Below are 18,300 nucleotides of genomic sequence, written 5' to 3' on the forward strand. Positions count from 1 at the left end.
AAAGCCTCCTCATCCTTTCTGTAATGGGGCGACCAGAACTGAATGTAATACTCCAGGTGTTGCCTAACTGGAGTTTTATAAATCTTTTGGGGATTTACATCCAACTCAATATGTAATGTTTGTGTGAAATTCTTTCTCCCTCTATTTTAACAAAACTCTTTTCAAACAACTGGTTTGGTATCTTAATTAAAGTAGAAGACAGTGGATTTTTCCACAGCCACTCTTTACCTGCTTGTTCGTAATTGCCAACAGGTTTTTCAGCCATAAGATCTTACGAAAGATTTTATGAGCTGTGCAATAACAGGTAGCATTAAATCAGCCTCAATTACAAGCTCATAGTTCAAAACAAATATCCATGCAGCTGTTCCTGTGCTAATACCTCTGTACACACATAGCCAAGCCTCTTTATTAATGTCTTTCACACCCAGTATATCAGCTTCATGTCAATGATGTATTTTTTAATCATATTATAGGAAGATAATAGCTCAGTAAGGTAAACTGAAGTCAAAGGAAGGAATTCTGATAAATCTGCATATTTTGCTTTGCATTGTGAACTCTACTTGGACATCAAGTTCCTTTGTTGATCCTCCAAGGGACTATTCCCTACCATTTCACTGTGCTCCTGTTGAGTTTGACAAGGGTCCCAAAAAGTGACAGTCCAATTTATTTGCACAAGGTGTAAAATACATTGTATGGACACAGATAATTTGTTTTTCAGGAGACACAAGAGACTGCAGAATCTGGAGCAACTCAGCAGGTCAAGCAATGTCTGTAGATCACTCAGATATAAATTAGTAGCAGGGGAAATATGAACAGAATTCTCCAAAACCTTGCTGTCCATTTCTTAATTTGCACACCCAAAGATGCTGCTCAACCTACTGAGCTCCTTCAGAGATTGTAATTTGCTTTTTAGGTGTTGGTTGAGGGATAAATGTGATTAGGACAAACCTCTCTTACTCTTCTTCAGAAAATACAGGATGATTTTTCACTTCCACCTAATAAGTTTGATGGGCTTAAGTTTATAAATTTTTCAGGTATACATCCCCTCTGAATATGCAGCAGTATTGCACTAGAGTGTCAGTTTTTTTCAAGTTTGGACTTGAACTTTCATTCTTCTGATCAAACTCTTTAGTCCCCTTGAAGCAATGTGGTCAAAGTGGATCGGTTCCCCAGACCACTTGGTTCCAGCTATTCTAGTTCCCCAGCTACTCACAATGATACTGTCATGCATGTTCCAGAGTAAATTAGGCTCCTGTGTTTGGGCATGGACAAGCCAGTAACAACCAATGCCAATAGTAAAAGAAAGAGAATGGATGCAAAGAATTCCAAAGCATGGATCACAGTCACCAAACACTAAACAGAAGCCAAGCATACAGAAAGGGAAAGTTCAGTGGCATGGTTGGAGAACAAGGGAGGTACAGGAAGGGAAAGAGGAAAATGGAAAGTGTGGACTGGTCAAAATCAAATCGTAACTGGATCTTCTGTCTGGACTCCTTCTTTGTCTCCTCTTAGAATAACTCATTGTCCCCACACCTACAAAAAATATCTTGGTTTGTAAGCTTAGCACTGAGTGTAATGGACCACATGTTAGCCAACAGAAGTCAAGCATACAGACAGAATTAGAATGGGAGGTACATGGAGACTTGAGGATTGCAAAAGATAAGATTTTTTTATTAGTCACATGTACATCGAAACACACAATGAAATGCATCTTTTGCATAGAGTGTTCTAGAGGCAGTCCGCAAGTGTTGCCAGGCTTCCAGCGCCAACATAGCATGCCCACAGCTTCCTACCCTGTACGTCTTTGGAATGTGGGAGGAAACCGGAGCACCCGGAGGAAACCCACACAATCATGGGGAGAACATACAAAGTTCTTACAGACAGTGACCGGAAATGAACCCGGATCGCTGGCGCTGTAATAGCATTACACTAACCGCTACACTACTGTGCCTGAGGAGGTTGCAGGGAGAGGGACAAACAATCCCATTGAGGGATTAGAACACAGTAGGCCAGAACTTGCTTCGCCCAGTCCATTGTTCAGAGTTGTCTCTCAGGATCTCCACACACCTTGGCGTACCTGGTCAGGATGCGGAGAGCCAGACATGCTCCACCCACTCAGGCTAGGTGGTGAGTTCTCATTAGCCACCAATCATCAGGCAGCGAAATGCTGAGGTTCCAGTTCCAATTTACCCACGATGGCCTTTGACAGAAGGCAAAGTTGGAAGCAAAGTTTTGACTTCCATCAAAGCCAAGACTTTTAACATTTTTATATGTCTGACATTCTAAAGTTAACAAAATGGAGTAAATGGCACTTCTAACATGGTAAAGATCTCAAAGTACTTAAAGGAGAATCGCTAAACAAAATATGACACTGAGCTACATGAGAAGACATGAGAAATGAACCAAAAACTAGGCCGAAGAGGGGGGTTTTACGGAGTACTTTAAAGGCTAAAGGATTGGCTGTCAGTAGTGAATCATTTAAAATAGGAGATATGCAAAAGCACAGAACTGGAGGATGGTGGAAATTTCAGAGGTAGCCTTGGGAGAGAATTGACGACAAGGATGTAAATTTTAAGACTAAGGTGTTGCTGGACTATGAGCCAATATAGATCGATCAGTGAGCACAGCAGCAATAGGTGAATAGAATTTCATGCAAATTAGGAAATGGATAGCAGGGCTTGGGAGAATTCTGTTCGTAGTCTCTCTTACTACTATTTTATATCTGAGTTCAGCCTGAACCCATCCTGATGGGGAAAATGAGATCACACTCATGGAGCATCACAACTCAGAATTCTTTTCAATACTTTATTAAAGCCCAACCAAATACCACAGATAAATAATATAAATACTAGCACTACAAATATTAATATGTATGATCTTACATGAAATTACCAAAGGTATGATAAAATGTTGCCAACAGCATAACTCTAATGGTACCTTACATGCTTTAACCCTTAAGTGCAGATGCTGGCCCCTCTCTCTTCCTAAAGGTGGTCAATCCTGTTTGCAAGTGCCTTGCAAGCTATCCTTTTAAATCCAAACATCACTTATTCTCTAACTCAAGATGACTTTAGATAGAACTCACCATGCCACTCAGATTATTCTGCCTCTGACTCCTTGCAAGGTGCCTTTTACTACACTAATGTGTAGATACAGCTGTTTCCCTCTCTCCCCCCTCTCCCCGTCCCCCCGTCTCCCCCCTCCTCTCCCTCTTCCCCCTCTCTTCCCCTCTTCTCCCATCTCCCCCATCTCCCTCCCTCTCCTTCCCTCTCGCTTCTCCCCTCCGTCTCTCCCCTCTCCCTCTCCCTGCTCCCACCCCCTCTCTCTCTTATAATCCAAAAATGACACTCATGATAACCATCCCTTTTCATTGTACCGTCTCCCATCCTGTTTGTCTGATTGGAATGTTTGATGTCCAACCACTGGGACAACAAAGATGCTTTGATGGAGAAAAGCTATATTTTGTGTTTATCAGAAGTATAAACTTGTTTATTCATGTTTGCAAATGTCCATTCAGAACAAAGAACATACTGCAGTCAACTTGTTATTTATGCAGTAGTTTGTTACTTTGGTGACAAACATGCATTTATTTAATTTGTCTTTGAAATAAATACTTCAGGGTTTCCTTTCCAGCTCACAGTCTATTTCAAAGATTTCGATATAATTTAGATCCCTACAGCACCTTGGGTTATGAATTTCCGTCAACCTGTTTGTCTATTTTTGGTTCACCATAACTTATGCATTCTTGCTGCAGGTATCTGACATAAGACATAGGAGTAGAATTAGGCCATTCAGCCCATTGGGTCTGCCCTGCCATTCGACCATGGCTGATTTATTTTAACCCCTCAATCCCATTCTCCTGCCTTCTCCCCATAACCTTTGATAGTCTTACTAATCAAGAACCTATCAACCTCTGCTCTAAGTATACCCAATGACTTGGCCTCCACAGCCGTCTATGGCAATGAATCCCACAGATTCACCACCCTCTGGCTAAAGAAATTCCTCCTCATCTCTATTCGAAAGGGACGTCCTTCTATCCTGAGGCTGTGCCTTCTGGTCCTAGACTCTCCCACTACTGGAAACATCCTCTCCACGTCCACTCTATCCAGGCCTTTCAATATTTGGTAGGTTTCAATGAGATCCCCCCTCATCCTTCTAAGCTCCAGCTGGTACAGGCCCAGAGCCAACAAACGCTCCTCATGCATTAACGCTTTTATTCCCAGGATCATTCTCATAAACTTCTTCTGGACCCTCTCCAATGCCAGCATATCCTTCCTTAGATATGGGGCCCAAAACTGCTCACAATATTCCAAATGTGGTCTGACTGATGCCTTATAAAGCTTCAACTTCACATCCTTGCTTTTGTATTCCAGTCCTCTTGAATGAATGCTAACATTGCATTTGCCTTCCTTAATACCGACTCAACCTGCAAGTTAACCTTTAGGGAATCCTGCACTAGGACTCCCAAGTCCCTTGCAACCTCCGATTTCTGAATTCACTCCCTGTTTAGAAAATACTCTACGCCTTTATTCCTTCCACCAAGGTGCATGACTGTACACTTCCCTACACTGTATTCCATCTGCCACTTCTTTGTCCTTTCTCCCAACCTGTCCAAGTCCTTCTGCAGACTCCCTGCTTCCTCAACACTACCTGTCCCTCCACCTATCTTTGTATCATTTGCAAACTTGGCCACAAAACCATCAATTCCATCATCCAGATCATTAATATATTACGTGAAAAGTAGCAGACCCAACACCGAACCCTGCAGAACACCACTAGTCACTGGCAGCCAACTAGAAAAGGCCCCCTTTATTCCCACTCTTGGCCTTCTGCCAGTCAGCCAATCTTCTATCCATGCTAGTACATTTCCTGTAATACCATGGGCTCCTATCTTGTTTAGCAGTCTCATATGCAGCACCTTGTCAAATGCATTCTGAAAATCCAAGTAAACAACATCCACTGAATCTCCTTTGTCTATCCTGCCTGTTACTTCCTCAAAGAATTCCAACAAATTTGTCAGGAAAGATTTCCCCTTAAGGAAACTATGCTGACTTCAGCCTATTTTATCATGCACTTTCTACTGTCCCGAAATCTCATCCTTAATATTGGACTCTAACATCTGAAGTCAGGCTAACTGATCTAGTGATTCTTGAAGGATCACTACTAATGCCTCCACAATCTGTTCAGCTACTTCTTTCAGAACCCTAGGGTGTAGTCCATCCGATCCAGGTGACTTATCTACCTTCAGACATTTCAGCCTCCCAAGCACCATCTCCTTAGTTATAGCAACCACACTCACTTCTGCCCCTGACTGTCTTGAATTTTTGGCCTGTTGCTGGTGTCTTCCACAAAGAATACTGACACAATACTTATTCTGTTCGTCAGCCATTTCTTTGTTCCCCACTACTTCCTCTCCGGCATCATTTTCCAGTGGTCCGATGTCTATTCTTGCCTCTCTTTTACCTATCTGAAAAAATTTTGGTATCTTCTTTTATATTATTAGCTAGCTTACCTTCATATTTCACTTTTTCTCCCTTTACTGCTTTTTTAGTTGTCTTCTGTTGGTTTTTAAAATCTTCCCAATTCTCTAACTTCCCACTAAATTTTGCAATATTGTATGCCCTCTCTTTTACTTTTATGCTGTCTTTGACTTCCCTTGTCAGCCACTGTTGCCTCTTCCTCCCTTTAGAATGGTTCTGTTTCTTTGGGATGAACTGATTCTGCGTCTTCCGAATTATTCCCAGAAACTTCTGCCATTGCTGCTCTACCATCATCCCTGCTGGGATCCCCTTCCAATCAACTTTGGCCAGCTCCTCTGTCATGCCTCTGTATTTACCTTTACTCAACTGTATTCCTGATACATCTGATTTTAGCTTCTCCCTCTCAAACTGCGTGGTAAATTCTGTCATATTATGATCACTGTCTCCTAAGGGTTCCTTTATCTTAACCTCCCTAATCAAATCTGGTTCATTGCACAACACCAAATCCAGAATTTCCTTTTCCCTAGTGGGCTCGACCACAAGCTGCTCTAAAAAGCCATCTCGTAGGCATTCTACAAATTCCTTCTCTTGGGATCCAGTACCAACTTGATTTTCCCAATCTGTCTGAATATTGAAATCCCCCATGCCCTTAACATTGCCCTTTTTACATGCCTTTTCTATCTCCTATTGCAATTTGTACCCCACATCCTGGCTACTATTCCGAGGCCTTTATATAACTCCCATCAGGGTCTTTTTACCGTTGCATTTTCTTAACTCTACCCACAAAGATTCTACATCTTCTGATCCTATGTCTCTTCTTACTAAGGATTTGATTTCATTTTTTTTTACCAACAGAGCCACCCCACCCTCTCTGCCCACCTGCCTGTCTTTTCGATCGGATGTGTATCCTTGGATGTTTAGCTCCCAGCTGTGATCTTCTTTCAGTCACAATTCTGTGATGCCCACAATGTCGTACTTGCCAATTTCAAACTGGGCTATAAGCTCATCTATCGTATTTCGTATACTGTGTGCATTCAAATATAACAAGTCAAATATAGTCAATCATATAGTAACAGTAAATATACTCAATCTGACTACAAATTGAATTTATGTAGGCTGTAAAACTATCTAATAAAGCACCGAAAGAGTCAAGATTTGATGTAAAAGTGGAATGGATAAGAGAGTTTTATAATCTGATTCTGAAACAAGGATGTAATGTACCATTGGAATGGCTGCAGAATTAGGCAGATCTTGGTGATGAAGCAAAGATGTGGTGGAAAGCTCACCTCCGGCATCAAATATGACACCACACTTCAGGCCCTTCTGATTCAGGTTCAGGTAGTTGTCAGAGCAAGGGAAGGATCTGCATTATATTTCCATTATGAATTATTTTTCTACCGTTATAATGGAAACTGCATAAGTAAACTCACCACAATGTAATAATGTCCTCTCACTAATTTATGTAGACAGTCTCAATTTTTAATTGTGCACAAAGGAATTTCTAATGAAATAATGGATAAGTGTTCACAGAAGCATTTTACTATATTATAATGGGTGCATCAGATGTTATATCAAACCCTTAAATGAATGTCACATGATCTGCTTCATGGATTCTGCCTATAATCTCAAATAATAATTATTTCTAAACTATCAGTTCTATGAATGTCACCTTCAACCACTACCAAGAATTAAAATATGGAGAAAATAGTGATTTAATTCTAATTGGTATTGGTTTATTACTGTCACTTGTACTGAGGTACAGTGAAAAACTTGTCTTGCATACTGTTCGTACAGATCAGTTCATTACACAGTGCATTGTGCAGGGTAAAAGCAATAACAGAATACAGAGTAAAGTGTTACAGCTACAGGGAAGTGCATTGCAGATAGACAATAAGGTGCAAGGTCAAACAAGGTAGATTGGGAGATCAAGAGTCCATCTCATCACATAAGGGAACCATTCAATAGTCTTGTCAGCGTGGGATAGAAGCTGTCCTTGATCCTGGTGGTATGTGCCCTCAGGCTCTTGTATCTTCTGCCTGATGGGAGAGGAGAGAAGAGAGAATGAACCAGGTGGGCGTGGTCTTTGATTATGCTGGCTGCTTCACCAAGGCAGTGAGAGGGAAAGACAGAGTCCACAGAGGGGAGGCTGGTTTCTGTGATGTGTTGTAATGTAATGTAATTCCGTGATGTAATTAATAGCAATTATGTATTCATCATTATCATCTAAAGCCATGATACACAGTGTACGCTGCCTGCTGGAGATTTGCTGCCAATGGAACATTTCTACACACGTTTTCTGTCTGCCCATGCTTGCTGCACCCCATCATACATGCCTGTAGTGAGCAAGTAACCTATTCCCCACAGGACATGTGTTATGCAGTAGGGACTTAGATGGAGCATAGAGAACATCTTGCATGTATTCGTACATTTCAATTGTCTTGGGGGAGTTTCAGAAATAAATCTTAAAACCATTGCTTCCATGTTTCCTTACAACATAGAAGGATGCTGTTCAGCCCATCAAGTCTGTACCAGCTGTCAGAGCATTCCCAAGTCCTCCATTAAGTTTTCCTGTAAGCCAATTCTCCCCACATTTCCATCAACTCCCTGCCTCTCCACCCCCAATCTGAAAACGCATCTACACATGTTTTTTTTGGGACGTAGGAGGAAATGAGAGCCTTCCTGAGGGAAACACACACAATCACAGGGAGAACGTGCAGGTTCCATGCAAACAACACCAGGACTCTGGATCGAACCCAGGTCTCTAGCATGGAGGGGCAGCAGCTCTACTAGCTGCACCACTGTGCATGGGTGCAGCTAGGTGACAATGACAAGTGAAAAGGAATCTGAACACCAGATATCTTGGACAGATTTATTTTAAAAACTAGCTTTTCAGATTATATTCATGCAAATAGAAGTTCTCTCCCACAGAACTGCTTTGAGAGCCAACTAAGCCCCACTCCTAGCTTTATCATCCATGAAGACTTTGAATGGCAAAACCATTCACAATCAGTGAACTGTTAGAAATTAATTGTGCTAACAAAAATTAGAATATTAAAAGTTGAAACACTACAAAGAATTAAATACATTTAAATTAACTTCAATTCAAAAATTGTGAAACTCCCCTATCTCCCGCAGACCCACTCCTCTCCATTGGACTGACCTGTCCCGGGTTCGCAGTATAACTTCTGGGAAACTGCAGGAAGTTGGCACACTAACTCTGAAGCCAAAAAGAATTTATTTTCATAATTACTAAGATGTGAAAACAGTGCAAGCCATTTATTTCACTCATTTGCGCTGTTGGAGCTATAGTTCATCTGAACATATTGACACACACACATAACATAGAGTCAGACTTTGCTTATTGTGGCTGTAGCTGTTGAACTCCAGTAGTTATTAAATGCCACGTTATCAGAATCGGCCTTTTGCTGTCACCTGTGATGATAAAGTGTGAAATATTGGTGGGTGGGTGTGCAGCTGCTAGCTCCAAGATGGAACAGGGTAAAGGTGAATAACAGCTTTAATCATGTACTGTCTGTGGCTTCTGCCTCCTTTCTAAATTAAAATTCCTTTGAACAATCCTCATTGTGCCTTCATCAGTAACAATATTCTCAGAGAACTACAGATGTGCCCTTCAGCTTGGGACTGGGTGGAATTAACTCCTAACCCAGCGCACAACACACTTTGTTTACCACATACTTATAATACTTCATCAATTCTCCATCTTGTACAATAGATTTTGGCATCAGAATTTTAATTCACTTGCTAAATTTCTTTATAAAATCATAAATAGTGCCAGGATCCAAGTGAGGTTCAATGATTTTTGTCCTGTATGCTCTTAAACTGCTAAAAACGGCTATGATAAATTTTGCTCTTTCAAAAAATGGGTTGTGTCTTGAGACAGCATATTGAATTATATAGTACAAGGGTGAAATATTTAGGTTTGAGATGATGAATTAAGAATACAGTACACCCCCACATGATGGAGGAGTTGCATTCTGAGAAAACCATATCGCAATTTTCCATAATGCAAACCCTTGACAAAAATTGACAAAATTTGGTGATTCTTTCAAATTTTTTGATAGTGATTTGAGAATTCTGTAAGGGTGAATTTCTGTTACCCAAACTACCATAATGTGCAGGTACACTGTATAATACAAAAACCCACCAGCACAGGGACTTGGTTGTTGGTTGACTGAGAACATTGCACCATTTTTTTCTTTCGGTTTAAACAGCCAGTCTGATTTTTCAGGTGGGAACATTGTGTCTTGCCTTTGTTGGTGAATTTCTGACGTGTGTATTTTGAATAGCTTGTATAGTATGTGTAATCAGCAACTTGTAAATCACAATTTATGCTTCCCAGGTTGCATTAGTCTAGAAAAAGTCAAAAAGACTTCATTTCAGATTATGCTTTAAAGACTCACATTTCTGCATTGCCACACCAGTAGCAGTGACACTCAAGAACCCTGTTCCTTTTCTGCCTTTTAGCTACATCATAGCTCTAGTATAGTCCATTTATTCACCTTCACACCTTAACACTCGCCTAACAAAAGTATACCCTGCATTACAACAGTCTAACTCTTTGGTAGAGTTGCTGCAATTTTTTGATTTCTAACATTTTACACAATTTGCAGAGAATCAAATAGGATTAGTGTAAACAGATGATGGACAGATTAGGTGGGCCAAAGGTTCTGTCTTGTGCTGTACAGGTCCTCCTCGGGTTACGCTAAGTTTCCATCCCTGTGAACCATTTGGAACCCGAACAGTTTGCAAGTCGGAAATGAAGCCGCGAACTGAGTTCCCACATGGCAGAAGATGCCTGCAGCCCCACGGCTGGTTTGCCAAACGCTTGTCCGTATGTAGGGCTGTACGTAAGTCAGTCGTTTGTAAGCTGGGAAGGACCTGTACAACTGTCATTTATGACTCTTTATGAACCTTGGTTTTGAAATTTTAAATTGACTCCCAGCTTCAGCGGCGTTTTGGGGAAAGAGTTCATTGGCGATTTCACCTACTCTTGATGTCTATATATAATCCTTGTTCAGAATTCTTGACAGAAGTGCAAATGGCTCCTCCCCATCAATCTGAACAATTCGTTTGATCATCTGAAACACCTCAATTAGATTGCCTCATAATCTTCCAAATTCATGACCACACAAACCTAGTCTATGCATTTGCTCCTCACAATTTAACTCTTTTAACTTGGTTTTGTGCATACACCTTGCAATTTATGCTTGGAGATTCAGGCTGCAATTGGGTTGAAAGTACACTGGCTGATATCATTACTACCTAAGTTTTTACTTAAGTAGCTGCCAGATGCCTGCTACATCACATGCATATTCTATACAGGTCAACATTTAAAAAAATTTTTCCAAGAGTATATGCAGTAAGTCTGAATTTCAGGCTATGTCTCTCTGGGTTTAAAGATTATTTTTGTTATTCAAGGAAATTGAGTTCTGTTTCAGCAATGAACATAGTGTGCTAACAAATGGGTGTTAATGTGCCTTAGCAATAAAGTTTATGCTTCAGGATAGCAGCAGCTTTCTTCTGAGCTGCCGCTTAAATAACCCAATCTCCACATTTTCCCAGATATGCTCAAACCTTGCACAATAGACTGAGCAAATAAATCTGCTTCTTCACATTATCTATTAACTCACCAAAGTGATTCGGATAAATTATACTAATAGACCTGTTCTGTAATCTGAATGTTAGACTTCAATTGCAGAGATGATGTCCGTAAACCAGCAGACACCCATGTGTGTTTGTGTGTGAATGTGTTTTTGTGTACATTCAAACAATCAGCAATATCCTGTTGTGTAGACGAGAGCCCTCCTGGGACTAGTTTATTGCCCACAAGCAGTCCCTGAGGAAATCAAACTGTTCTCGGAGGAGGAGGGGACTCACATGAGAGGGATGAGGCCTCTGTGTCCTCGGAGCCCTTTGCTTCAGAGACACCATCTGCCGCTGTGTGCTGCCTCAGTCCCATCAGGATAGACCCTGACATCAAGGGACAGAAAGAGCTGAACAACTGGCATAATGCAAGTTGATGAAGTTTAGCAGAGACAAGCATTCATTTTCCCTTCCTCTACACAAGGCCAAAGTTCTGTCATTTGACAAATGGGGGTCCCGGTGCACCATAAATTCAGCTGCTTAACCTCCTGAGTCTTACACGAACATTATATGAACATTCCTTGAATTGTGACTTCTAATATAAGTCAACTTCTGTTTTCCACTTTTGTACACAGCTTGCTATGATAGAATCTATTTTACACAACAAAGCTTTCACAAAATTATTTATGCTTAATGCTATTTTTTGTATGTATAATAAATATGTAAATATATTTGTGTTATATAAATATAACACAAATACTGTATTTCTGCAGTCTGTGAAGTAAAGACCCAGCACCAGTACCAGTCTGAGCCATTGGCACTACTTCACAAATCACATGGAGCAGTACCACTGTGGTGTGAGTCAGTTTGTTACTGTGGAATGGAGACAGAATCGAGTCTATACTAGCAACATCAGAAGTCATGAATTCAGATTCAGTTATTTTAGAAGCTTCCACTGGAATGAATCACAAATAGACCTGCTGGAGTGTCATAAAAAAATCAACTGGTTCACTAATATTCCCATGTAATCTTGTAACTCTTTATTGTCCTCTAAACCTGCCTCTTTCATGCTAGAAAAGCAGGTTCTGTCACCATGTTAAGGCAACCAATAAACGTGATGGTTGTGTGTGTGAATTTTAATCTTCACTTAAGACCAGTCTAATAATGGATCCAGTTCCATGAGTGCTGATCACCCTCCCAAAGTGACCAGTCTGCATAACTGATCATTGAGAGTCAGGCGGTTCAGCTCTGTGATGGAGAGCATGACAGTCAACCCCAGTTCTCTCTCGCATGATGTCTATATACACTACCAAAATCAGGAACCTTGGTTACCCTTTTATTTAACCTCAGTCCTAGTGGCCAAATGGTGCAGTAGGTTGCATTGCTTCCTCACAGCTCCGGTGACCCAGGTTTGATCCTGACCTTGGCTGTTGTCTGTGTAGAGTTTGCATGTTCTCCTTATGACAGTATGGGTTTCCCTTGGGTGCTCGGATTTCCTCTCACATTCCAAAGACATGCTGCTGGTAAATTAATTGACCACTATAAATAGGTAGGTGGTCAGAGAATCTGGATGGAGTTGATGTGCATGTGAGAGAAAATAAGTTACTAGGAAATAATTGGGATTGTTTTGAGAGCCAGCACAGACTCACTGAGCCAAATTATTCCTTTCTACATCGTAAAAAAAATATAAAAAAATAATAACCACCCAATTAATCTGTTACCATCTCTTAACATTCCCAACTGTACATATTTGGCTATATACATGATGCACAGAGTAATGGTTCAGATTGTATTGAAACTGAATATCATACAAAATATTTACAAAAGGTGAGGTCAGTGCACCCCTAGAGATATGACTTTATTTCCACTGAATTATCAACCTCTGAAAGACTAGTTTAAAAGCAAAAAAAACCTGCAGATACTGGAAATGTTGGGGATATTTAGTCATGCAGGATCTGTGGAGAGAGTGACCCCTCCTCAAAACTGGAAAAGTGAGAAAGTATGTCGTAAGTTGCAGAAAGTAAGAGATGTAGGGAGAATAAAAGAAACATCTTTGATAGGGGGAAACCAAGATTGGGTGGCATATGCTTTTGGTGTCATCTAGGTGAGGGAAATGAATGCTTGTTATAGAGTCACACAGGTCCTTCAACCCACCACATCTATGCAAACCATCAAGCATCTATATATACTAATCCTATTTACTAGCATAGCCTACTATGCCTTGGTGATTCAATTGTTCCTCCAGATGCTATTTAAATACCATGAGAGTTCTTGGCTCCACCACCTTCTCGGGCAGTGTTTTCCAGATTTCAACCACCATCTGGTTGAAAAAAATCTTAGTCAGATCCCCTCTAAACATCTTTCTCCTCACCTTAAACCTACACCAAGTCTAAGATGCCTCTGCCATGGGAAAGAGTTTCTTACCCTCTATCCTATTTATGCCTCTCATAATTTTGTAAACCTTTCTGAAGTCGTTCCCCCCCACCAACCTCAGCCTCCTCTGCTCCAAGGAAAATAAGCCCAGCGCATCCAGTCTCTCCTTATAACTGAAACATTCCACCCAGGCAACATCCTGTTGAATCTCCTTTACACCCTCTCCAGTGCAATTGTGTCCTTCCTATAGTGGCAACCAGAACTGCACACAATGTTCCTGCAGTGGCCTAATCAATGTTTTGTAAAGTTGTACTAAGACCTCCCTGTCCTGGATAATGAAAGCAAGCATCCTGTATGCTTTCACCACCCTATCTACCTGTTGCTGTCACTTTCATGGATCTTTGGACTTGTACACCAAGGTCCCTAGGCTCTACCATTCATAGGATATGTCCTACTTTCATTTGACTCCCAAAATGCATCACCTCACACTTATAAGGACTAAATTCCATCTGCCATGTCTTGCCCAATTTACCAGCTGATCAATATCATCCTGTAACCTATGACTATCGTCACTATCAACAACACCTCCAATTTTCATGTCATCTGCAGATTTACTAATCATGCCTCTTACATTGATATCCAAGCTGTTAATGTATTTAACAAACAGCAAGGGTCCCAGCACTGATACCTGTGGTACCCCACTGCTCTCAAGCTCCCAATCACAAAAGCAACCCTCCACCATCACCTTCTCTCTCCTATTACCATGCCAGTTTTGGATCCAATTTGCCAACTTGCCTTGAATCCCATAGGCTCAAAATGTTTTGAACCAATTTCTTTAGCCCAGTGCAATGCCATGGTTGTCGTACCATTCACCCTATCCTGCTCTCGAATCTCTGATCTCAGAACCCCATCCCTACTGTTGGTTCCAAAACATAACCACTCCCCACTTGCTCCTGGACCCTTGACAGCACAAAACCCCCATCCTTTACTCTCTTTACTGACTGTTAATCAAGGGAGGAAGCAAGTTGTAACTTCCAGTGTTGCATCCATTTCAATATATTGTATAACTTCATCATGGGTGTTCTTCTGCAGCCTCAAGCATCTGGGGTTAACCCTATCCAGTTAAAATTAACAAACAAATAAAACAAAGTTTGTTTTGGACATTTTTTAAATTGTAATTTTTGAAGCTCTTGCAATACTTTGCAGATACTTGTTTAATTTCTGTTTTCAGTAGATATAATAACATTATAATTTCTCTATATCTATATCAACAGATTATATACTTTATTCCTGATCTTCTGATTATGTAGTGGATCTATAATTTTTAGATAATTTGCTGCAGTTAATTTCTGCAGAACTTTATACTGATGGATATCAGAATGATTTGTCATTATTTTACACCTAAGATGACGGAGTGCACTAACAACTGGTGTCTGAGCTAACAATCTTTTGTGGTGTTGAAACTATAAATTAGCCTTACCCTGCATCTCCAGATAAAATTAAGGTAGTGCAAAATGCTTAGGAACTATCTCGGTATTTATTTTAGACTTCAAATGGCCATAGGTTTCACTATCACTATTATTGATACTGTCATTTGAACACAACTGTTTTTTATCTCTCAAAAAAATTATGTTGTTACTAAAAAAAAGTACTTTTTTTTTACCCATCTTATCGTTAAATTCAATTACATAGGATTTAAAAAGCCAGTTGTAGTTAATTTCCACATCTGTCTCTAACAACAGTATAATTTACATTGAAGTGGTATCTTTAATAAGACAGCTGGCCATAAACTTGGTAAAAGAGGTGGATTTCAAAGACTACTTTTAAAGGAGGAAGGAGGGAAGCTGTGGGGTTTGAGATTTGAATTCTCAATTCTTGGCAACTCGAGACACAGCTGAATTAGTGGAGCAAATAAAATTAGGATGTGCATAATTAGAGGAAAACAGAATTCTTGAATGTTTGAGTCCTGATGAAGAATCTCGACCAGAAGCGTTGATTGTCCTTTTCCCTCCATAGATGCTGCCTGACCCACTGAGTTCCTCCAGCTTTTCATTTGTTGCTCCAGATTGCAGCATCTGCAGTCTCTTATGTCTCCTCTTGAATGTTTGTAATGTGGAAGGGAGCTACAGAGACGGGCTAAAGGCATCAGCAAGGAGCCAGTTCACACTGGTTTATTGCTTCATTTTCTATACTGGTTTATTGCTTCATGGTCAGCTGTCAGTTCTGGAAGTCTGACAGTATTTCAGAGCTAATTTAAATAAGTTAAATTGTTTGAGGGTAAGGTCAATTCTGACAGGAATGGAAGGAAAAAAAATTGAACCTAAAGTATGTGAAAAGCTAGTTAGCATTATTTCTACTGTAAATGTGCTATTTATTATGTAATTTATTCTCAGATTAATTTACTTAATGGTCAAAGTCAGGTGTTGGGTGTTACTAATGCTATGCAGAGGAGTTTCTGGGAATTAGCTTTTATTTTGTTTGTTGCTGATCAGTTAGAAATGCTCTATTATCTATGTATAACAAACAAGTTGCCTTTGGACTTTTACAATAACAGCACTTTAAAGTATTTTATAACATGATTTGCAGGTAAAAATACATAACTTTATTTAATATTAGTCTAATCAGTGCATTGAGTTGGTTCCAAATAAGGTAAAGAGCATATAAAATCTGCAATGTTTTAGTATGAATCAAACCAAAGTTTGGTATGGCTTTCTCTGATATGTTATTTTCTAAATAGAATAGTGATAAACTAATCTTTGACCTCAGAATTGATAACTGAGCTTCTTGACAGAACCACTTTTAAAAATGAATGAATATGTTTAAACACTGATGACGTCAAGAGAACATGTAGAGACATGTTACTGAACCTAACAATAACATGGAACTGTTCAAATAATCACAGTAATAATTGAATTTAAAGAGTTTATAGTAATTCAGCTTCATCATATGAGCAAGGATCCAAGTTTCTCTCTCTTCACCCTTTTTATCTTTTGCACCTTTGCCATCTCCCTTAATCACACCATAAAGTTTCTTATGTTTCTGGCGAAATGGTATTTGGCACCACCCCACCAACATGACACTGATATTCTCATCTGAATTCAGTTGCCCCTTGTTGGTTATTAAGGATGTCTATCAGTCATTCATTATCGTAAAGCATTTGTAATCTGCACATTTTTCTTAAATAAATGATGATGGATAGTCATAAAAAAATCATATCCATTAATGGGGATTGTTGGTGCAGATATATTCAGGAGAGTAAGGGTCATATCCAGACGTGCGATTGACATCTAGCAATATCCTATGTATATTATTCATGAAGGTGCACTAATCAAGGCAAATGCAAAGTGTTCGTTCACACACCTGGCTTGTGCCTTTTAGTGACTTTGGCAAGTCAGGAAGGGAGTCACCCACTTCCAAGAACCTAGGCTGTGATCTATTCTTGTAGCCAGTGTTTTTTTTCGTTGTTCCAGTTAAACGTTTGCTCGGAGATGGTCATTGAATGGCACTTGTGTGGCACGACTGTTACTTGCAATTTAAAGCTCTTGCTTAAACGTTGTCCACATTTCCTACATGAGCTTACTTAACCTTACTCTCATTACCATGCTGATTACACCACTGCTGATTCTGAACAACAGTCTTCTGCATTGTCAGTTCCTTTCCCTTCAAAGTATTATACTTTTTTTTTAAATGACAAGTTTTCTGCAGGAAAATTTGAGATTCCTTCACCTCAATCATGTAATAGTTTTTGACTATGTCAATGAAATGTAATAGACACTCACTAACCCCCTACTCTTTGCCTGTTTGCAGCTTCTGCCTGTGAATTTGCTGATATTGTAGAGTTGTTGCTGAATTCTGGTGCTGATCCTACAATTCAGGATGGGGAAGGTTGCCTGCCTGAAGAGGTGACTGACTCCAAAGACATCTCACAAATGCTGCGACAGTATGCTTCATCTAAAGGCTAACACCGTCGCCAGGTGCCTGATTCCAAATGAACAACATGGGAACAAAATGTATTGAAGTATATTACATGGTAATTGTTGCTTTACAATCTGCAATAATAAGGTTATTTATGGTTGCAATGTTATGCTTTCTTCTGGTTATTTTCTTGAGCAAATACTATACACTTCAAATTAAACAGACCAGAAACAAGGATTTAGAACACTAAGCAGGTCAGGCAGTAGCTATGGAATGAATAATCTTTCAGATCAAAGAACCTTTATCAGAAATTAGAAAATCTGTCTTGCTTTCTGCATTTTCAAGTCAAGATGTTTGTTACTACATCTCAAACACTAGTATTGGGTCAATAGTTGAGCTATTTTCCCCTCCTTGATTTCACCCCCACCCTTTTCACCTCCAGAAGAGTGTTATCATTACCACCAGGGCAATGGTAACCCTTCATTTTAATACATTGAATGAGATTTGCAGAGTCATGTTATCAGTCTGCATATTTTCACAAACCGTACTACTATCACCTGGAGATTTTGTATTCAATGCAGAGAAGGTGCACTTTGAAAAGTCTAACCCAGTACAAAGGTGTCATCTCAGGTACTGTTCCTCAACTTCATTCCTCCCAAAGTGGTGTTATTAAGTGAGAAATATTACTTGTTCTCCCGAGCAATAAAGAATGTTCTATCTCATTGAGGGAAAAAAATGAACTATGAAAACAAAACAACCATTATATTTAAAGAACCTTTTCTGCCACAGGGAATCCAGCCATTTGTTGGGCAGTTAGTTTCTCAGGTAACTCAACATTAGATCCAAAAGAATAACAGTCAGTAAAGGCTTTTCCCTAACCTTAAAATTATTCAAAATTTGCATAAAAAGAGCTGCACAATCAAATTTT

At 39.8% G+C, this 18,300-nt stretch overlaps 1 protein-coding gene across 1 annotated transcript in view; it reads left to right on the forward strand.

Annotated features, from left to right (window-relative positions):
• The window catches only part of acbd6 (acyl-CoA binding domain containing 6), a 185,284-nt gene extending 167,748 nt beyond the window's left edge, over positions 1 to 17,536 (forward strand). Inside the window, exon 8 of the mRNA XM_052011785.1 lies at positions 17,265 to 17,536. Within this exon, the coding sequence (XP_051867745.1) occupies positions 17,265 to 17,419 (155 nt within the window). The 3' untranslated portion in view covers positions 17,420 to 17,536. The remainder of the gene's footprint in view (positions 1 to 17,264) is intronic.
• The last annotated feature ends 764 nt before the right edge of the window (positions 17,537 to 18,300 follow it).

This window comes from Pristis pectinata, chromosome 3 (assembly GCF_009764475.1).
Source record: "Pristis pectinata isolate sPriPec2 chromosome 3, sPriPec2.1.pri, whole genome shotgun sequence".
NCBI classification, from domain to species: Eukaryota; Metazoa; Chordata; class Chondrichthyes; order Rhinopristiformes; family Pristidae; genus Pristis; species Pristis pectinata.